We start from the raw sequence: 20,472 nt of genomic DNA on the forward strand, positions 1-20,472 counted from the left end.
TAATTGATGAAAACTACCATTCCTGCCGAAATAATTGGCTGTTAATTATATTTCAGTTGATAGCATTAAACTTCTATGACACTGCTGGATTCTGCATCCTTTATGCTTCAGCCACTGATTGGTGTTAACAGACAGCACAAATCAGATTTTTTGGAGTTTTCATGATTGTGGTGAACACCTCCAGACAGCATTTGGGGCTGAAGTTTCCACTCCTGCTCCTGCAAATCCCATCTTGGCCTCCTCTGGGCAGCAGATCCACTCTCTCTCTGCAGCAGCAAAGCTTTTTGCTGGCCTTAGAACAGGCATCACTTTAAAGACATCCATTTAAAAGCCTTTTTTTCCCTGTGTAACTCAGCTGACACGATTGCTGTACACAGAGGGGACGTATGAAAGATGGATGCAGTACAAACGACGAGGCTCATGTTGGTAAATTACTGTCTCAGGTGAAAGCTGCATTTTGTGCCGCTTTTGTGAGTTTACCGGTGAGATGGTTTTTGCTTTGCTGGGCACGAGTCAAGGGGGTGATTTTATCCAGGATGTCAGCAGGATAAATACACATCTACATACACCTCTGTCCTGAAACGGGAAATGGAAGGGTTGTAAAGAACATTACTAGAAGAAAATAAGAATTAAAGACCTAGAGATGAGTTGAGTTTGTATTTTAAAGAGCATCTCTGATTGTTAAGTAGCTCCCCAGCTTGGGACCCCCCTCTTGCAAAAGTGCAGAAGCTGGAAAGAGAATTCTGACAAGGACATGGAGTGACAGGCCAAGGGGGAATGGCTTCACACTGAGAGAGGGAAGGGTCAGATGGGGATATTGGGAAGAAATTCCTCCCTGGGAGGGTGGGGAGGCCCTGGCACAGGTTGCCCAGAGAAGCTGTGGCTGCCCCATCCCTGGAAGTGTCCAAGGCCAGGTTGGCCAGGGCTTGGAGCAACCTGGGCTAGTGGAAGGTGTCCCTGCCCATAGCAGGGGGCAGAACTGGATGGTCTTTAAGGTCCCTTCCAACCCAAACCATTCTGGGGTTCTGTGATGTTGGTAGCAGCCCTGGGAGGGAGTTAGAAAGAGGAACTTTCCTTTCAAGCCTTGGCTGCATGGATTGTACTTTCCAATTTTATATATATATAAAGATATATATATTCAAAACTGATTTGGCTTTGCCATATAAATAATTTTATATATATATAAAAAATAACTACATTGCAAAGCATAATCCATTTTTGTACAGATATGTATATCTCAAATTATATCTATAAAAAAGTAAGAATTTAGGATATATGGCTGATCCCAGGTTCAATAATTCATGTTCTCCATAGACTTTGGCTTGCAGCTGGTGGCATGGGGAGCGTGGTGCCTCATGCTCTTCTCCAGATTGCATTTACAGCTTCCCACAGATCTTGGATTCTAATCCTTCAGCAGTTTCTACTGGGAGTGGGAGCTGAGCATGAAGTTGGGGATGAAATTCCCTTGTTGCCTGCTTTGGAGGATGGATGCTTTGGGGTTTCTTCACTATTTTCTAACTGGGACCAGAGGGGAATGGTGCAGTTCTGGCAGACTGCACTGTACAGTGTGTTATAGCAAGGAGTTTTGGGGCCCAAGGACCCCTCTGGGAGTCTCTGCTGCAGAATTCCCCCCTGGACTGCCTGTTCTTGGTCTTGTTTCCCCTCTCCCTTCCTGAGAGGGGTCCCTGCCATGTGGGGATTTTCTTGGTTCCCACCAAAATGCTGCAATTTCCAGGAATCCAATTTCCAGTGCAAGCTGCCCTGCCCCATCCTCCTATGCTGGTTGATTTTTTCCTGGGAATACCCCTCTGTGCCTCCTGGGTGAAGTGGCATGTAAGGAAAGGTGGAAATGAGTTACCAGTGGGGGAAAAAAATGAGCAATTTGTTGCAGCCGGGGGTGTTTTATGGGACTTTCTGTGTCCGGGGAAGGCACAGGGTGAGTGTTACACAGTAAATATTCCACCGTGTACGAGCCCTTCACATCCTCTCCGGGTTCCCAGAGGCTGGAGGGGACATTTCTGCCATCCCTGGGGAAGATCCTGTTGGCCTTGGCTGCCTCTCTTTTGCACGGATTTCAAGAAAGCACTTTGGGCTGCACCAAACCCCCCGGCCCGGGGCTCGGCTGTTCCTCGTTAGTGACTTTATTGCTGAATAATTTACAGAATGGGGCCTTGCCAGTTTTCATTCGGGAAGCATTTCAAGTATGTGAACCAGATTTTATGCCTTCCTGGCGCAGCTGCCGGGGAGGAGCCGCCTCTCCCTGTCCTGCCGCCGGCGTCACCTCCCGGCCTCGCTCCGCCAGCGGTGCCGGAAGGGAAGCGGAGCGGGCAGCACACGTGCAGAGGGACCCAGGGACAAATAAGGGGGAAAAAAACCCCGATATTCCACGCCCAGTTGGTGTCCCCTGGGCTGGCTGCTACACAGGGACACTGGGGAGAGGACCCAGTTGTGGTAGCTTGGAGGGAGGCGCGTGGTTTTAATTTTTATTTAATATTTCTTGTGACTGTGGAGTGTGTGTCGAGGTGGGTATTTTCTTCTCCCCGTGTCCATGGGCACGGTGCAAACCTGAGAGGATGTGGATGTCCCATCCCTGGAAGTGTTCAAGGCTGGGTTGGACAGGGCTTGGAGCAACCTGGTCTAGTGGAAGGTGTCCCTGCCCATGGCAGGAGGGTTGGACATGCTTGTCTTTAAGGTCCCTTCCAACCCAAACCATTCTGTGATTCTGTGAAATCAATAAGCTACTTTGGGGTAAGTAAGGGCTTTTCTCTGCTTGTTTTTCAAAGGGGAAGGAAAGCAAACCAAACTTGGCTGGAGGATTGCAGGGGTGCACACACAGCCCCAAAGTGTTTTGCAGGATGAGGGCGATGGGTGCAATGTAGAAATGGCGTTATTATTACATTAAACAGTGGATGTGGCTGTAGGAAAAGACATGTCTGGAGCTTTCCTCCAGCGCCTGTTGTGGAGGGGATCCAGGCTGGGATCTGCTGGGATGCTCCTGCAGTGCAGCTGCTCGGAGGAGTGAGCAGTCACTGGGTGTAAATCTGCAAAATTCAGGGTTCAGGTCTGCATGTGGAAGTGTCGTCTTCCCTTTTCCTGTCTCATAGTGGGTTTGTTGGGCTTTGTTGAGTGTGCCCTGAGCACGTGGGTGGCAGAGCTGAGGTGTGTGGGACTTACTGGAGCTCAGGAGGCTCTGTTGGATCCCAGCCATGTGAGCACCCTGTCAGTGAGTGCTTTGCATGGAAAAGTGCTTCTTTGTTTATTATCCTTACATTAACATTTATTTTTAATTTTTTAATGCAAAAGCAGCACCCAGTGGAGACTTCCCCCTCCCTCCCGGCGCCTTCCCGTGTCATCCCTCACCCTCCTCCTCTGTTCCCAGAATAACGCCGGGTTTGGGCTTTGTGCAGAGCAGTTTTGCCGGCGGGGAGGGGTCACCCCAGCGGCGTTTCCCTGGGGTTTGAGTTTCCAGCGGGGGCTGTGCCGGGAGCCGTCACTCACTTCCTCGCATTGTGTCTCCTCTTCCTCCAGCGCTGCTGCGGGAGGAGGTGGCCCAGCTGCAGGAGGAGGTCCACCTGCTCCGGCAAATGAAGGAAATGCTGACCAAGGACCTGGAGGAGACGCACGGCAGCAAGTCCCCGGAGGTGCTCTCGGCCACCGAGCTGAAGGTGCAGCTGGCCCAGAAGGAGCAGGAGCTGGCACGTGCCAAGGAGGCTCTGCAGGGTAAGGCTGCGCCTCCTTCTTCTCCTGCACCTCTCCCCAGCACCCTAAACTTTCAAGGAGTTGTTTAATGAGGGAAGGGAAAGCCATCCTTTTCGTTTGGGCTGCGCAGAGTGCGCTCGCCATGTGCACTTGGGGGGGTTTGGTCTCCCTGGGACCCCCCTGATCTCCTGCCCCTGCAAGGAGGGGTGTGGGGCCAAGAGGGACTGGGGTGCAGTGATGGGCTGGGAAATGGGGTGTGGGGGCTGTTTGCAGCATTGCAAAGGAATTCCTTCACAGCTGTAGAGCAGAGCCAGGGCAGCAGCTGAAATGCAGCTGGAGGTGGGGGTGGGTTGGATTTGAGCCCCTCAGACTTGTTAGGGAAGCAGTGAGTTTCCTGGTGACTGCAATTTTCCTTATCCCGCGTGGAGTTACCTCCAGGTGATGTGCAGGGTCTCCTCCTTCCTCCATGCCTGGTTTGGATGTTTTCATGGCAGTCAGGGCCATGCTCTCCTTCCCTCACCAGCACAGCAAGCCCCGGGACTGGGCTGTGCAGAGCAAAACGCAACATTGCAGCTTTTCCACCCCAAAAACGAGCTGACAATAAATCCGGGCAGGATGGTTTGTTAGCTGGAGCCGGGGGACGATCCTGAGCAGGGAAAGCTCTCACACGTCAAACCCTGGCAGCGCCGTGGCTCTAAATATCATCTCAAATCCCCAACATACCGAGTATAACTTGCACTTGTCAGCTCATGTTTGCGGATTATGAGGAGAAGCTGTCAGAAGTTCTCAGGCTCAGAGGCTGAGCAGCACGTGGGGAGCTCAGGGGGCCACCACATCTCCCCCTGTCCGGGATGCCGAGATGCTCGGAAAGGCAGGGAATTGGGCTGAGTCAGTGTTTGGGGAAGGGAGTTCAGAAAATTTTATGTGATCGCTGTCTGATTTACCAAAGCATCCCCATGTATCAGTAGCAGCCAAAATACCTTCAAAATCCTGCCTCCCCCGACGCCAGCGGTGCAGCCTCCGGCAGCAGGAAATGCTCTGGGTTTATAGAACTGTAATTGGAGGAGAAAAACCTTAATTAGGGAATATTTGCTCTCTGTGTGTGGAAGGGGAACTGCTGATTAATGCAAAATGCAGAAAAGCAGAACTATTGTAATACATGTGCAAAAAAGAAATAAGAGCAAGAAGTCATCTAAGAAGCTGCGGTGAGGTCATGCGAGCTTCTGTGGAGGAGAAAAAGTTAATTTGGCTTGAAAACCGTGATTATTTAAATAACAATTTAAATATTTAAATAATATAATGTTGGGGTTTTTTATTGGGCTTTTATTTGCCACAGTTGGAGCCCCTGGGGTTGGTTTTCCAGGACTTCTCTGCAGGTGTGGTGCCTAGGGAGAGGGAATGTCAGCTGGCACTTGGAAAGGCACATTGCGTGAAGCCTTTTTCAGTCGATGCTTCTTCCCTCCTCTGCAATACTGGGAGGCTTTTTGAGTCGTTTGGAAAAGCTGGCTGGGCTGGATCTGGGCTGGAGGCGCTGGGCAGCAGAGCAGGTTTGGCACGGTGACTGGGACGGATAAAGTGAAAACGGGATCAGCAGCTGGAGGGGGAAAAAAAAGTCCTTTTTCCTTTCCATGAAAAATTGTCTGTAGAGAAACGTAGCCAAAAGGGGAGGAAAACCGGCACCTGGTGACTGGTTCTGCCAGGAGAAATGCATCTGCTGATGGACACACTGAGGAAGTGGTGGCTCTGTGTTAAGGAACTGTGGGATAAACCAGAGCCAGGAGCGCAGGGAAACTTGGCCGTGCTGTCCTGTAGTTCAGGGATCTGTGACAGTTGTGTTCTGTGGGCAGAAAGCACCTCCCAAGAGCAGCTTCCCGCTCACAGCCTGCATTCCTGCCTCCCTGCATCCCTGCCTCCCATCATCCCTGCCTCCCTGCATCCCTACACAGCCCCGCGTCCGGCAGCGTCGGCCGCACCATCCCTGCGCCTGCAGCGTCCCGCGATCCACGCTGGGTCCTGCGGAATGTCGTTAGCAGATGGATTCTATGGAAAGCTGTCATCGGTGCTGGCTCGGGGCCTGGAAGTGCAGCACAGCTGGTTCAGATGGATCTTGGCTCGCCGGGCCGTGCCGTGGGGGGGTTTGCCAGTGGGGTTTGCTTTTGGGGGCTGCAGCACCTTTTGAGAGCCTTTATTTTGCGGGGCCTCACAGGGTTTGGTTTGTGATGGTCTGGGTGGAGGGTCCCCCTTTGGAGGTGCATTCCCAGCCCTTTCCAAACAGCATTTGGCACAGGGATAGAGCTGATCAGACCGTGCGGCATCTTCCCTGTGCCGTGTTACCAAGCCCTTGCCGCGGAGGGAGGGAGGGATCTGGCCCAGCACAGGATGCTCTGCAGGATTAACTCGACCAATTTCTGTATCCCTGGCAGCATGTGCTTTATCCATCGTTATTCCACTTTTTCCTGGGCTAATTCCAGCCCTTGCACTTTTTTTAAAATCAATTAACATCTAATTAAAATTCCACAGTGCTACATCCTATGTCCCCCTCCTCCTTTGCCGGGACTGGGACTCTGAATCGTGCTTCCAGCATCAGTGCAGTTATTATTATTTCCCCAGCCCTGGCTGGAAAGTTATGGATGTGGTCTGGATTTCTGATGTGGGAATCCCCAAAGGGAGAAGTTGCAGACAGCTTTATTACTGCTGGTCCTGCTGTGGGCAGGGACGGTGCCCGAGCGCCTGGGGGGCTCGAGGAGCCTCTTGGCCAGGTGACATCCATGAGCATGTGGGCTAATGGCAGAAACCCCATTTCTAGGAAGGTTTATCCCATATGCTGGAACTCGCCTGCAGGATTATCATGCAGAGAGCAAACCTGGTTTCTGTTTCCTTTCTGAGTGCCAAAGTGGAAACCTCAGGCTACCTTTCCCTGCTGCTCGGGAAGGTGTGAACTGACTTTGTGTCTGCTCCACAAACAGGTGATAGCCTGGTCTCCTCCCTCCCAAACCCATATCTTGGAGCTGTGACCTTCCCAGGGGTGGTGTTTGGGCTGGGAAGAACCTCCTGGAGGAACTCACAGCACCCTCAGATTGCTGCAGTGATGGGGTGGGTAGCAGAGAAATGGGTGGATGGGTGTCCCAGAAGATGGATGTCCTGGAAGACGGGTGTCCCAGGGAATAGATGTTCTGACAGATGGATGTTCCAGCCATGGACCCAAGCAGGGAAACCTTTTCCATCATAAGGCCATGGAGCTCTGTACAGAAAACCTGTTGTTCTCTTTTGAAGACCCACCTTAAATTTTCAGAAGTCATTGGTCACCTTGTTGGCCCTTGGGGTCAGGTTTGGAAAGCCCTTGGCCTCGTAGCAGGGTGTTTCCAGGTAAATTCCCGAAGGTGAAACGCCTCTCCTAGCTTTTTCCTGAAATTTGACTTTGGACTCTAATTTCCTGCCTGCTCCATGCCTCTGCACCCCCAGGAGTGAGTGCTGGCTCTGCCTGACACCACGTAACACTGACATCTTCAACGTCAAGATCTTCCTGACGTGACGGCTGCACCCAAGGAGCGAACGATTTAGGTACAAAGCAAGGAACAGCTCTGAGATCCCTGCACAGGGCTGACCGATTTTATGGGTTAGTCATGGTGACAATATTGAATTTCACGGTTGGGAGGGAGAAACAGGAGAAATTAAGTGAATGTTAATGGGACAGGATGGGTTTACACGACCCTGTTGCGCGGGGCATCGCTGAGGTTTGAGCGGTGCTCCCTGAGGATGCCCTTTGCTGCGTTACAAAATTCAGGGTATGATTCAGTAAGTGATAAAGGAAGCTCTGATTCACATTGTATGGGGCGAGAGAAGGGCTTGGAAGTGGATGGGAGTCATGGGAAGCTGCTCTTTGGAGGGTCAGAGGCAAGGCTGCATCTGCTGCCAGTGCCCTGATGTGTGTTTGGGCTCTGCTGCCTCATTCCAGGAATGTGAAGCTGGGCAGAGATGATGTTTCTATGTTTTTCATCTAATATCATGTAATATCAAGGTAATAAAACTAATTATTATGTCCTCCAAAAGCTCATCTGGATGGTGTGGCCACCATCACCTGACATGGCCAGGAGTTGGACATCAGTGATCCGTGTGGGTCCCTTCCCACTCAGGATATTCTATCATTTATTTTCCCTTAATTTGATATTATTAATTTCAAAGGGGAGGGGTGGTATTTATAGCAGCCCCCATCCCGAGGGGAGGTGCCTGGTTTTAGGATGCAGGAGCTAATTCCCAGCTGGAAGTTGTTAGATGGTGAGGCCAGACTGGGGCCACGTAGTAGCAGCAACCATCAGTGGTGGCATCACTGGGTGGTTCCATCCGTGCTGCTGCCTCAGACAAGGCTGTGCCACTCCTGTGGAGCAGCTGGATTTTGGCTCATCACGTAGAGCTGGAAATAAAAGGCACTGAGGGGGTGGATTTTTAATTGTTTTGGCAGCAGGAAGAGCCCAGCGCAGAGCTGGTCCCGTTACGTCTCTGTGTCCATCATCCTTCTCCCAGAGGACCAGTGCTCAGGGGATGGATCATGTGGCAGGAGGTGGAAGCTCAAATAACACAGGGTGACTTGTGCAGGTGGGGATAGGGGGGTGGAATGAGAGCTGAGGGGTTCACCCAGCCCATCTCCCCCATCCCTTGCTGCCGAGGCCGGTGCTGAGCTGCCGAGTCCAGAGGGGGCTGGTGGGTCCCCCCCTCTCCTTCTGCCATGTGCCGTGGGTAGGAGGGGAAAATAAATAATGCAAATAAGAGAATTACTTTCCACTCATGGTCTGGGTTTAGGATTTCTTGCTTCTTGTCTTATGAACAGGTCAGAGGTTTGGCCAGAGCCCCCCGCGCCGATGAGCTGGGCGGGAGTTTATTTGGATATTCGTGGGGGGGGGGTTGGGATATAGAAAGCTCGCCCTGGATCATCAGATTAAAGGAAAAAGCCATTTCACCTCCTTGGATGGCCCAGATAGCCAGTGAAAATCTGCTTTATTCCTCCTTGGCTGGCCCTGCCGTCGCGCCGTGGATTGCAAAGGCTCGTTTTCCCCGACCGAGTAATTAGCTGGGCTTGTTTGCTGGGGAGGAATTAAGCTGCTGCAGCAAGTGGGGTTTGGTCCAGGAGCTCCTGGCAGCCCTCGTGGCTCACTTCTGCCTCACTTTTTATTTTTCTCCTGCCTTTTTCAATTAATTTCCCATTAATTTGGTTTGGAATGAAGTTCTCAAATGACTGATAAATCTTCTTTAAGCTTAGGAGCTAATCGGTTTTGGAGGAGGGAGAGTAATAGAGGGGAGGAAAAAAAAAGTGTGTTAATTTTAGCAAATCTCTCAAATGTGAACTGAAACAAATGGCAAATTGTCCTGTTGGGTTAACAGAAAAAAAATCTACTCTTACAATACCCAAACTTCATAATCTTCTTGCAGTACTGATGCATTGGCATAAATATTGGTAAATATTAGTAAGTTGATATATATGCAACCTTGGGAGATAGTTACCCTTCTCCTAATAGTACTTATGAGCACCTTTATTTTTTTTATGGGTGAGTGAAGAAGTGTTTTCTGTAAATCTTTAAAGGCCCTGAATGCTGCCACTAATTAAAGGAATCTGTATGCTATGGGGGACTCACTATTTAATTAAATTTGTTGGGAATCTTTTGTCACCTCCAGCATCAAAGTGGCAAATGTGACTTAAACTTTTATAAGAGCCTCTCATTATCCTCGAGGAAATTAAATATATGTGAATATGTGTCTGTGGGGTCTGGATCTCACCTCGGTATGGCTCAGTCAACTCATCGTTAATTTTTCTTTTTCAGCAAGTTTTTAGTTCCAGTGAAAGAACTGGGCAGAGGAAGGTTGTGGTTAAATACACACAGGCAGCAGGAAAGGGCTTTTTCAAAGACTTAGACGTGGTTGTGATTGTTTTTAGAGGGTTTCTGTAGTGATTTCTTAAGCTGGGAATAAAAGTAAGGGAAGTCCCGGTGTCAGAAGGGGCTGAGTTGTCCCAGGAGGAGCTGTGTTCACTGAAGTGAGTGTAGAAGACTCCCAGGAGCTCCCTGTTATGGGACAATATGAATTTTTGTGACATCTCCTACCTGGTTTTCTGTGTTTTGTTTTACCTCTGATGCTTAACGGCAGAGTAGTTTGTCTGAAGAGTTTCATCTCTTGGTTTCTAACAGATAAAAATCTCTGTTGTCCCGGACATCTCCCTCTTCTTCTGCTATTTAGTCTGATTTAATAATTTTTCCCACCTTTTTATCCTCTGATCTGCAAGCCCTCTCCCTTTCCTCATGGTTCCATCCTGAGCACTTTCTTTATCCTCAGCACACACTTACAGTAAAAAAACAGTAAAAAAGTAGAATAAAACCAGTGCACAGAAGGAAGTTCCTACCTGAGTGAAACTCTCTGAGCTGGTGATTGTGACAAGCTGGGGTGGGATGCAGGAGGTGCACAGAGCTGGGTGAGTGGAGGGGCTGCTCTTATTTTGGGGGCTATTCCAGCACATGTCAGGGCTGGGTGATCAGTGTTATCAGCTTATTCTGCCTGAGGGTGCCTGGGGGCTGCAGTGCCTGTCTGGTAATGATGCTCTCCCTGCTTGCACACAGGTGGAAATGACTTACTGAGGGTCCCCAAGCAGAGGAGGGTGGGAGCAGAACATCCCTGTGCTGGCACAAGGCAGAGGCACCAAACCAAGGGTGCCAAAGATGCCTGAGGCAAATCAATCCCTTTGAAGCATGACAGGGTCGTGGTTTCCTGGTATTTCGTGTATATTGTCTTTATCCCACACGTGCCTCACCAGGGAGACACGCTGGGCTGTGGTTTAAGCCCCCAGTGAAGTGACTCATCACAGGGTGTAGAAAACACAGCGTGGGCTGAAACGCCCACCGTGGATTTCTGTAATCTAATGGAAAAAGATGGGATGTGTGCATGGAGACAGGTCCCACTTGTGATGCTGCATCATCTTCTAGTGGTTTTTGTAGTGCAGGCAGCTCCTGGAGCTTCGGGGCTGGTTTTTCTGGTGAGTTCAAGGGGGTTTAGGATATTTTTTTTTTATTATAGAGGGGCAGCTTGCAAGACTCAGCTGATCACAGTGAGTGCAGGGAGTGTTGGAGGGGCAGATCGTGTTTCATACCATCCTGCTCCCTTAGGAACAGCACTTCCTCAGGGTTGAAAAGCATGAATGTATAATAAAAAGCAATATTTGTATTCTGATCCCTAAACTGGGTATTATTTCGGGGGGGAGGGGGTGTATCTGGAGCAGGGAGCTACAGGGCATTTCTGCAGTGCTGCCAAGGACCAAGTTCAAGGTTGGGTAAAGCAATAATGTACAGAAATGACTGAAAGTCCTTCTCCTACCTCATACTTCTGTAATTCCCCCTGGATTACCAGCCTTCCGCCACTGTCCCGGTGTCGGTGGTCGACGAGCATCCCTCGCTGGTGACTGGGAGAGGGAAAACTGGAAGGTTTTGGGTTCCTCTCAGTGCTGTTGAAACACTCCATTGCATCCTGTGGCGCTCCTGCTCTTTCCCCTCATCCCAACACAGCATCATTGAGCTGGAAGGGGACGCTCGGGGAGCTGTGCCCTGGGCTCGTGGGAGCGCTGCCGGAATCCGCCCCGCAGCTAAAAATAACCGGGCTGTGGTTTATTTATCCTGGGAAGGGAGCAGCAGGTTTTCCTGTGCCGGGCCCTGAGGCTGAGGCAGCAGTTTTGCTCCGGAATCTCCTTTTCCAGGGGGCTGAGCTGCCCCTTGGAAGGGGGGTCGATGATGAGGAGCCATGGTGGCGACACGATGGGTGTTCTGGGGCTGCAGTGATTGGGGTGAATTAGGTGTCTTCTCCCAGCCCAGCCCCTGGGATCGTACTTTTGGTACTTTTTCATAGAATCATAGAATCAGCTGGGTTGGAAGGGACCTCCGAGATCATCAAGTCCAACCCTTGATCCACTACTGCTGTGGTTCCCAGCCCATGGCACTGATGCCACATCCAGTCTCTTTTTAAAAGTCTCCCGGGACAGAGAATCCACCACCTCCCTGGGCAGCCCATTCCAATGGCTGAGCACCCTCTCTGGAAAGAAATTCTTTCTAATATCTAACCTAAACCTCCCCTGGCACAGCTTGAGACCCAGCCCTCTTGTCTTGCTGAGAGTTACCTGGGAAAAGAGACCAACCCCCCCCTGGCTCCCCCCTCCTGTCAGGGAGTTGCAGAGAGTGAGGAGGTCTCCCCTGAGCCTCCTCTTCTCCAGGCTGAGCCCCCCCAGCTCCCTCAGCCTCTCCTCACAGCACTTGTGCTCCAGTCCCTTCCCCAGCCTCGTTGCCCTCCTCTGGACCTGCTCCAGCCCCTCAATATCCTTCCTTGCCTTAAAAAATAAAAGATGTGGAAGCAAGGGGCTGCTGTGCCCTCCGTGCTCAATCCATCCTCTCTCCCACAGCCATGAAAGCCGACCGCAAGCGCTTGAAGGGGGAGAAGACAGACCTGGTGAGCCAGATGCAGCAGCTGTACGCCACGCTGGAGAGCCGGGAGGAGCAGCTCCGGGACTTCATCCGCAACTACGAGCAGCACAGGAAAGTGAGTGTGGGAGCCCAGCACCATGGTCTCGTGGCACAGGGGGCTGGCAGCGAGTTGAGTGTGAAACCTGGTTTGTAATCAGGCCAAAACCCTCTAAAATCCCAGCTGGGCTCTTGCTGGGGCTGGGGTGGACCACGGCAGGTTAAGCTTGAGATTAGCTCAGTTAGAGCACAGTGCTAATAACACCAAGGTTGTGGGTTTGATCCCAGTATGACCTTAAGAGTTGGACTCAATGATCCGTGTGGGTCCCTTCCAACTCAGAATATTCTGTGATTCTGTGAAATACTAGAGGGAATGGAGCCAGACATGCGAAATCCCGTGTAATTTTAACAAGGTGCTCAGTGAGCATTGCTTTTTGGGAGACTGGCTGCATCCTGGTGCTCCCCAAAAAGGGGTGCCATCCCTGCCAGCACGGGGCTCTCGTGACCCCAAAGGTACCGCTCGTGGCTGGGTGGTCCCTGAGAGGGTCATTGCAGAGGGGCTTGTGTTAGCACGTGGATTTTCCCTTCCTGATGGCCACCCCGTGTCCTGGCAGGAGAGCGAGGACGCAGTGAAAGCCCTGGCGAAGGAGAAGGACCTCCTGGAGCGGGAGAAGTGGGAGCTGCGGCGACAGGCCAAGGAGGCGACGGACCACGCCAGTGCCCTGCGCTCCCAGCTCGACCTGAAAGACAACCGCATGAAGGAGCTGGAGGCCGAGCTGGCCATGGTGAGCTGGGGGACTGATGCAAACCTGAGGGGTTGCTGCAGTGGCTGCATTCCTGCAATACTGGGGAGGAAAAAATTCCATCGCTAGAAAGATGGACTCACCTTGAGTCCCTCCCCTTGAGTCCCTCACCTTGAGTTCTGTGTGCAGCTTTGGGCACCACAGTATAGAAAAGACATTACTAGATAGCATCTAAAGGAGAGCCAGGAGGATGGGGAAGGGTTTGGAGGGGAAGCCTTATGAGGAACCGCTGAGGGTAATTGGTTTGTTCAGCCTGGAGAGGGGGAGGCTGAGGGGAGACATCATTGTAGTCTTCAGCATCCTCCTGAGGGGCAGTGCAGGTGCAGGTACCCATTTCTTCTCTCTTGTGACCAGTGACAGGACTCAAAACGGCTGGAGTTGAGTTGGGGGAGGTTTAGGTTGGATATGAGGAAAATGTTTTTCACCCAGAGGGTGGCTGAGCACTGGAACAGGCTCCCCAGGGAAGTGGTCACAGCACCAGGACTGTCTGAGTTGAAGAAGTGTTTGGACAATACTCTCAGGCACGTGGTGGGATTGTTGGGGTGTCCTGCACAGGGCCAGGAGTTGGACTCAATGATCCTGATGGATCCCTTCCAACTCAGCATATTCTGTGATCCCTAGCACAGGTTACAGCACAGTTCAGTATTTACTTGCCCAGGGGTGAGTGGGTTGGGTGCAATGTGTTGCTGCTTGTTCTGCTGCTCCAGGAGACGTTCATACGGTTTTCCTGCTCCATCACCATCACCTTGGTGTCCTCCCCCAGGCCAAGCAATCCCTGGCCACGCTGACCAAGGACGTCCCCAAGCGCCATTCCTTGGCCATGCCGGGCGAGACGGTGCTGAACGGGAACCAGGAGTGGGTGATGCAGGCTGACCTCCCGCTGACCGCCGCCATCCGGCAGAGCCAGCAGACCCTCTACCACTCACACCCCCAGCACTCGGCGGACCGGCAAGGTGGGCAGGTCCTTATTGCCAAACCCCCTTACGGGGAGGAAAAAAACGGGTAAACCCCTCCCTAAATAGTTTTTTTTAGGCGTGAATTAGAGGCTCTGCCGGGTTCGCTGGCGTGATTTTAACTCCCCGTGTCCCTCCCTGCCTTCCAGCGGTCAGAGTGAGCCCCTGCCATTCCCGGCAGCCGTCCATCATCTCCGACGCCTCCGCGGCCGAGGGCGACCGGTCGTCCACGCCAAGTGACATCAACTCCCCCCGGCATCGAACACACTCGCTCTGCAACGTAAGGCACTGTGGGCTGGGGGGCTTGCTGCCCCAGGAACGGGCTCTGGGGGTTCTGCGGGTCCTCCGCTTCCCAGAACGTTGGGTTTGGGGTGTGGGGCAACCTGGAGCTCTGCTGACCCCGAAAGGTGCTTTCCTGGGGTTTTATCCAAGCCCCACCCGCAGTTCAGCTGCCCAAACAAGCTGCTTTTTGCCATGGAAGTGGGAGGTCTCGGGCTATGTTGGGGCTGATCCAATGGATCCGTCTCTTTCTGCCACAGGGGGACAGTCCTGGACCGGTACAGAAGAACTTGCACAACCCAATCGTACAGGTAGGGCACAAATGCTCTCAAATCCTGCTTGTGAGAACCCCCTCCTGTGCTAGAAAACACTTTGGGAGGGCTCAGAGGCACCACTTTGGGGTCTTTCAAAAAATTAATTGAAGTCATCTCAAATTGTGAGTCTTTGATGTCTCAGATTCCTATAATTTGCCCCAAAATCCATGTAATGCCTTAGGCATTTGCTGTGCTCAGGGCCCTTTGGGGTCTTGATTTTTGTAAGGCACAGGCAAAGCAGGTTATTCTTCTGGTTTTGACCCTAAACCCTTGGGATATTTTTTCAAGCTGTGGACAGACCCTTGTTCTGACCTATTCCTGGAGCCAAAATCCTGAACCAGTTGAGTTAAACCAAAATCCCAGAAATTGGGGCGGGGGGGGGAGGGGGGAGCTGTTCCAATTTTGCTGCAAATTCCACCACACAAATTTCAGGAATATTATTTTATTTCGGTCCAGCACCTTAACAACATTGCTCTGGACCTGGATGCAAATATTTTTTGGGGGATCTGGATGCAAATACTTTTCGGGACTTGGACTCAAATATTATTTGGAGCTGGGACCGTGTGGTCCGTCACCCCCGGTGTGAGCGGGTGGGAAGGGGTGAAGGAAGAGCTGGATACCCAAACCCGCGTCCTCTCCTCCCACAGTCTCTAGAGGACCTGGAAGACCAAAAACGGAAAAAGAAGAAAGAGAAGATGGGCTTTGGCTCCATCTCCAGGGTGTTTGCTCGGGGGAAGCAGCGCAAGTCCCTCGACCCGGGGCTCTTCGACGGGACGGCCCCCGACTACTACATCGAGGAGGACGCGGACTGGTGACCCCCCGTGCCGGGCGGGTGCCACTGTACATATCCCCCACCTGTGGACGTGTTACCTGTTGTCTTGGGAGCGATGCAGCTGTGTCGTAACTTCAGTTTTTCCCCTTTTTTTTTTTTTCTTTTTCCGTGTTTTTTTTTTCATTTTTTTTTTCCCATCCCGGTGACTCCTTTTGTTGTCGCTTCAGTTCGTCAGTTTTGGGGGGTGTTTTTTTCGTTTTGTTTTGGGTTTGGTGGTTTTGTTTGTTTGTTTTTTTTTTTTTGTCGTCGTCGTTCTTTTCTCTTTCTTCTTTTGACAAAACTTGAAACTTGAAGGACTGCTGTGTCTCTGTAAATACCAGAAATATTGTGCACTTTGTGCTTGTGACGTCTCTTGTCCGAAACCCGCTGTTTTCCGGAGCCCAGCCCGCGGGATGTCCTCGCCTGGGGACGAAGGACCTGCCCAGCTGAGGGACCTTAGAGGGAAAACACACAAAAACAACAACAACAAAACAACAACAAAAGATCTCCTTCGCTGTGATGTCTTCCTGGCCGAGCACCCGGGCTGGTTGTAACGCCTGCCGGTCTGGAAATAAGTGTTTTAACGTTCCTTTTTAGTTGTTTTAATTTATTTGCACAAACCCAGAGGAGCTATTCTAACTAAATTATTGCAGAAGTTTTGGGATTTTTATATTTTTCCACGTCGGTTGGGATGGGGTGGGAGGAGGAAGGGGGTGTTTGTACTGTATTGTCCTGGGAAGCTGCTGTTGGGGAGGGAAGGGGGGAATTGGGGGGTGTCGGAGCCGTGGACCCCCCCACCCCGGGGCTCCCTCGGCTGCCCCAGGAGCACTTAACGCCTTGGAAAACGCAAACCTAAAAACGTGCCGGGAAATCCGACGGGGGGGGGGGGAAGCTGGTGGGAGCTTTGCCTGCTGTTTTTCCCTGCTTTTGAGGGCCTCACCCTTTGCTTCAAGTAAAATTTAGGGGGATCCGGCATGAGCTGGGAGCAGGGGAAAGGGGATATCCCGAGATATCCCTTATCCCAAGACGTTTCCCAGACAGGGCCGGCCACCCCGCTCCAGTTTGGGATGTTACCGCCGCCATGGGGGGAGGGGGGGGTGGGCACGGGGAAATCGGTACGAATTCCTGCCGGGGAGGTTTTTCTGGCTCTGGGGTGATTTTGAAGCACGGGTGGAGCTTGTGCTTCCAAAAAAAATCCCTTGGAAACGCCCCGAAACCACCTCCCCCCAGCGCGGCGGCCGCTTCCCCTCTCCACTAACACGCGCCCGCGCGCTCTCTGCTTATGCCAAGATAAGTACCTTATGCTTTAATGCTTATGATATAATTTTAAGCTCTTAAAAAAAAAAAAAAATGTATTAAGATTTATTTAATGAACTATAATAGTGTATTATTTTTCTTAATTCCGATACGGGCGCCCTGGTTGAGATAAAAAAAGGGTGTTTTGTCTCAAATCGCCGATGCCCTCGCGCCGTGTATTCCTGCTCGTGGAATGCAGAGAGGCCGTGGAGGGGGTGTCAGAGGGACCAGCCCCCCCAGGCTCTCCTGGGGTGGCAGGGCAGGCTTTGCCCCGTGGCATCTTTTCTCTGCAGAGAAGCATTTTTATACATTTTGTTCTTTTTTTTTGGGGGGGGGGGGGTTTGTTCTATTTTTTTTTTTTTTTTTTTTGGTTCTCCTTGCATTTTTATAATTTAAACTCTAAACCACCAGAAGAGATGAGCAATCTCCTTGTTACCGAGTAGTTTCCTTTGCATTTCAGCTTTTTTGTAAATTAGGAAATAATTCTAAAAATTACTAAGAGGATGATTTATTTAAAAGAGAACTTCGCTAAATAGCATATGAATTATGGGTAACATTAGATTTAACTTTTCCCCCCGTGAGCGGGGGAGAATCCTTTGAAGGCATGGATGCAAATATAAAATTATAAAAGATCTAAATAAAGCTTATTTTAAAGTACAGATGAACTCCACGTGGTTTTGTTGCTTGGCAGATGGAGAGCCTGGGCTGGTGTTGGCGTTGGGGTGCAGGGCACCCTGACTACCACGTGAATTTGGGGGGCTCCAGGGTGATGGGGGAATGCAGGAGAAGCTGGACCAGCTGCCAGGCAGCACTGGATGCAGTGATCCTGGCAGGAGGCTGGGACAGTCTGCATCCATATAAAATGGGGATTTCAAGGGTTTGAGGTAAGTAAAGATCTGGGAATGTGGGTGAACAGCCAGGAGATGTCCCCCTCATCTACAGAAGGACAAAGAAAAGGAGAAGGGATGGAGAAATAAAAAAATGTTGTGCTCTAACTTTTATTAATGGATAAATTATTGATATTAATTTAGATATTGATAAATCATTATAATAAGATATAACTATAGTTATAATAGTAGCAACTATAAATAATAAATAATAATTATTATTCCTATTATTATTTCAATTACACTGGTCACTTGTAGGGCTGTGCCAGCACTGCAGAGGGGCCTGACACCATTTTGGGGTCAATTGCTGTGTTCGCCAGAGCAAAGACAACTTGCAATGATTTTCTTGTTCTTTGAGCCTATAATGAGGGTACAGATGAAGAGGTGTACCTTTTCTTCTTTTTTTTTCAACAGAAACAGCCTTCTGGGTTTGGGAGAAGCTGCAGAGGAGGTAAGAGCCACCATCGTCTGAAATGGAGAGAGTTGAAGCAAAGAAAAATAGGAAAAACTCAGGAGAAGGCAGCTGGCTCTCCAGCAGCTGGAATCCAGCACTAATGGGAATTAAATGTGGCATTAAAGGGTAACTGCTGAGCACGGCAGACATGAGCTGGGCACAGACAGGGGTGGGATTTGCTGCATTTGAAGGAATTCCCTGCAAATATTTGGTGTTTCCCTTCGTGTATGGGATGGGATGTGGGTGTGCATCCATCCCATCCGTGGTTTTAAAAGCTCTGCCCTTTGGGAGCCAGGAATGTGGCAGAGCTGTGGGTGTCACACCAGTCCTGGCAAGGCCTCTGCTGTTCACCAGTTTTGTCCCAGTGCCGTGGGGACCATGCTGGACCCTGGGGAGGGGGACACGGGTGTCACCTCCTGCTCCAGAGCCATGGCAAGCAAAGGGACCTCATTCCCTGGATCTAGGAGTGATGTCCTGGGCTGAGGGGGGGTCTCCTTGGTGGCTTTATCACTCCCAGTCTGCATTTCCCTGGCAGTGGAGGCTGCAGGAGCCTGTCCCTGGCTGCTGCATCCCCCTCACTTCAGCCTCATCCCTGCTGCCTCCCTGCTGCATCCCCCTCACATGTCAGCCTTACCCCTCCTGCATCCCCCTCACATATCAGCCTTACCCCTCCTGCATCCCCCTCACTTCAGGCTCATCCCTGCTGCATCCCTGCTGCATCCCTGCTACATCCCCCTCACTTCAGCCTCATCCCTGCTGCATCCCTGCTGCATCCCCCTCAGTCAGCCTCATCCCTGCTGCATCCCTGCTGCATCCCTGTTGCATCCCTGCTGCATCCCCCTCAGTCAGCCTCATCCCTGCTGCATCCCCGCTGTGCTGGGTGCTGCGCTGCTGCCACCGTGTGAGCAGTCTCCGAGTTTCTACGCCCCGTGCCTGTTTGTTTAAGGTGTGACTCGCCGCGCTGGTGCACTTTGAACCGGGCACGTTGTTGTGCAGACGCTCACGAGCGCCTCTTCCCCCGTGAGGACTTTAGACCGAGAAAGGTCTAAAATATCCCAGCGCCCTGCCAGGGCACGGGGGGTTGTGTTGGTGGGATGGCTGGGGTACCCCACAGAGGGGGCACCCTGGACTCCAACACCCCTTTGCTGGTGTGCAAACCAGCCGTGCTGGTCCTGACACCGTCTCTGCTGATGTTACAACCTGAGCCGTGTTTACCTGCCGTGCCACAGCCGTGCACTGGTGGGTAACGTGTGGGTCAGGAGTGGGGTTGAGAGGTCAAACAGGGGTGAGTCTGGGAGGTTTCCTGCCTTGGCACTGACTCACCCCATGGCTTTAGCAGGAGATCTCGCCTCCCCGGGCTAGATTTTTGGTGATAAAGAGCTGAACTGGTATACACCAGGTAGCTGAATAAATCATCAGGAGGTTGGTGGGGTTTAAGATGGGGTAGGTCACAGAGTGTGGGTGATGGTGGTATCTCCCCAAATGCTGGTGTCAAGGGCCACCACTGAGGCTGTTGGTTTATTGCTCGGGATTGCTGAAATTCAGGAATGTGCCTGTCACTAATTCACCCATTTTCAGTGTTTTCCCTGAAGGTGTCTTCTACTGCTGCTTCTTGTGTATGAAGCCAATGCTGGAAGTGCCTTTGAGTCCTTGCCTGCACAGCCCAGGGGATGCCCGAGAGCATCCTTTGATGCAGTTATCCTTTGGGATATCCTGCTCTGCCATTGTCCCTGCAGCTGTCCCCACAGCAGCCCCTGTCCTTGGCTTCCCACTGCCCTGACCTGACACTGCCACAAACACCTCCAGCAGCACAGACCAAGTGGTTCTGCTCCATCCAGCCAGGACACCAGAGCTGTGATCAGGCCCCATATCCAGGTAGGAAGATTTCCTTGGAGTTTTATCATCGCTGGTGAGTGATTTCCCAGCACTTCCCCATTCTTGGGCACAAGCCCTCGCTCACCATCTGCTCCTAATTCTGAAAAGCTACATTAAATGTCTGCTCAGCTTTTTTTAATACTCACCTGCACGACACCACCGGAGCTTTTCTCTCCCAGCCCTGTTATCCTCAAACCCTGGATCTCCTCTTCCCGAGTCCCTGACCAAGGCAGAGCTTCCCCGATGGGATGCAGCAGCCCCCGGGTCGGCTCCAGGAGGAAGCAGCAGCAGGTTACTGATTATTCCCTCTGTTAAACACGGCAGCTTTATTTACGCTGTTTTCCAGGTTGCAGACGTGCGTGTGCTTGAAGTGCAGACGGTGACCTGGCGCGGTGGTTGAACTGGTTGTACTGGAACCGCCGAGCTCTGCGCCACGTCCCGGGGCCGCCGGCTCCGCTCCTGGCCGGGAGATGCCGGCGGGTCACACCCTCCCACCGGGAGCCTGCGGAAATGCCTCCCGAGTGGCTGGTTTTCCTCCTTTTTCCCACTTGCATGGCAGGTTCCCAGCCTGCAGCCCCGGCAGGGACTCTCTAAATTGGGGTGTAGAAACTCAGGCAT

At 51.6% G+C, this 20,472-nt stretch overlaps 1 protein-coding gene across 4 annotated transcripts in view; it reads left to right on the plus strand.

Annotated features, from left to right (window-relative positions):
- The window catches only part of KAZN (kazrin, periplakin interacting protein), a 199,701-nt gene extending 183,715 nt beyond the window's left edge, over positions 1 to 15,986 (plus strand). For all 4 annotated transcript variants that reach the window (XM_027736356.2, XM_039386344.1, XM_027736357.2 and 1 more), the window contains 7 exons: positions 3,529 to 3,720; positions 12,125 to 12,261; positions 12,797 to 12,967; positions 13,749 to 13,938; positions 14,088 to 14,218; positions 14,478 to 14,528; positions 15,179 to 15,986. In XM_027736356.2, the coding sequence (XP_027592157.1) occupies positions 3,529 to 3,720; positions 12,125 to 12,261; positions 12,797 to 12,967; positions 13,749 to 13,938; positions 14,088 to 14,218; positions 14,478 to 14,528; positions 15,179 to 15,346 (1,040 nt within the window). In that variant the 3' untranslated portion in view covers positions 15,347 to 15,986. The remainder of the gene's footprint in view (positions 1 to 3,528; positions 3,721 to 12,124; positions 12,262 to 12,796; positions 12,968 to 13,748; positions 13,939 to 14,087; positions 14,219 to 14,477; positions 14,529 to 15,178) is intronic.
- The last annotated feature ends 4,486 nt before the right edge of the window (positions 15,987 to 20,472 follow it).

Source organism: Pipra filicauda, unplaced genomic scaffold (genome assembly GCF_003945595.2).
Source record: "Pipra filicauda isolate LSUMZ 115617 unplaced genomic scaffold, ASM394559v2 scaffold47_size6085603_pilon, whole genome shotgun sequence".
NCBI lineage: Eukaryota > Metazoa > Chordata > Aves > Passeriformes > Pipridae > Pipra > Pipra filicauda.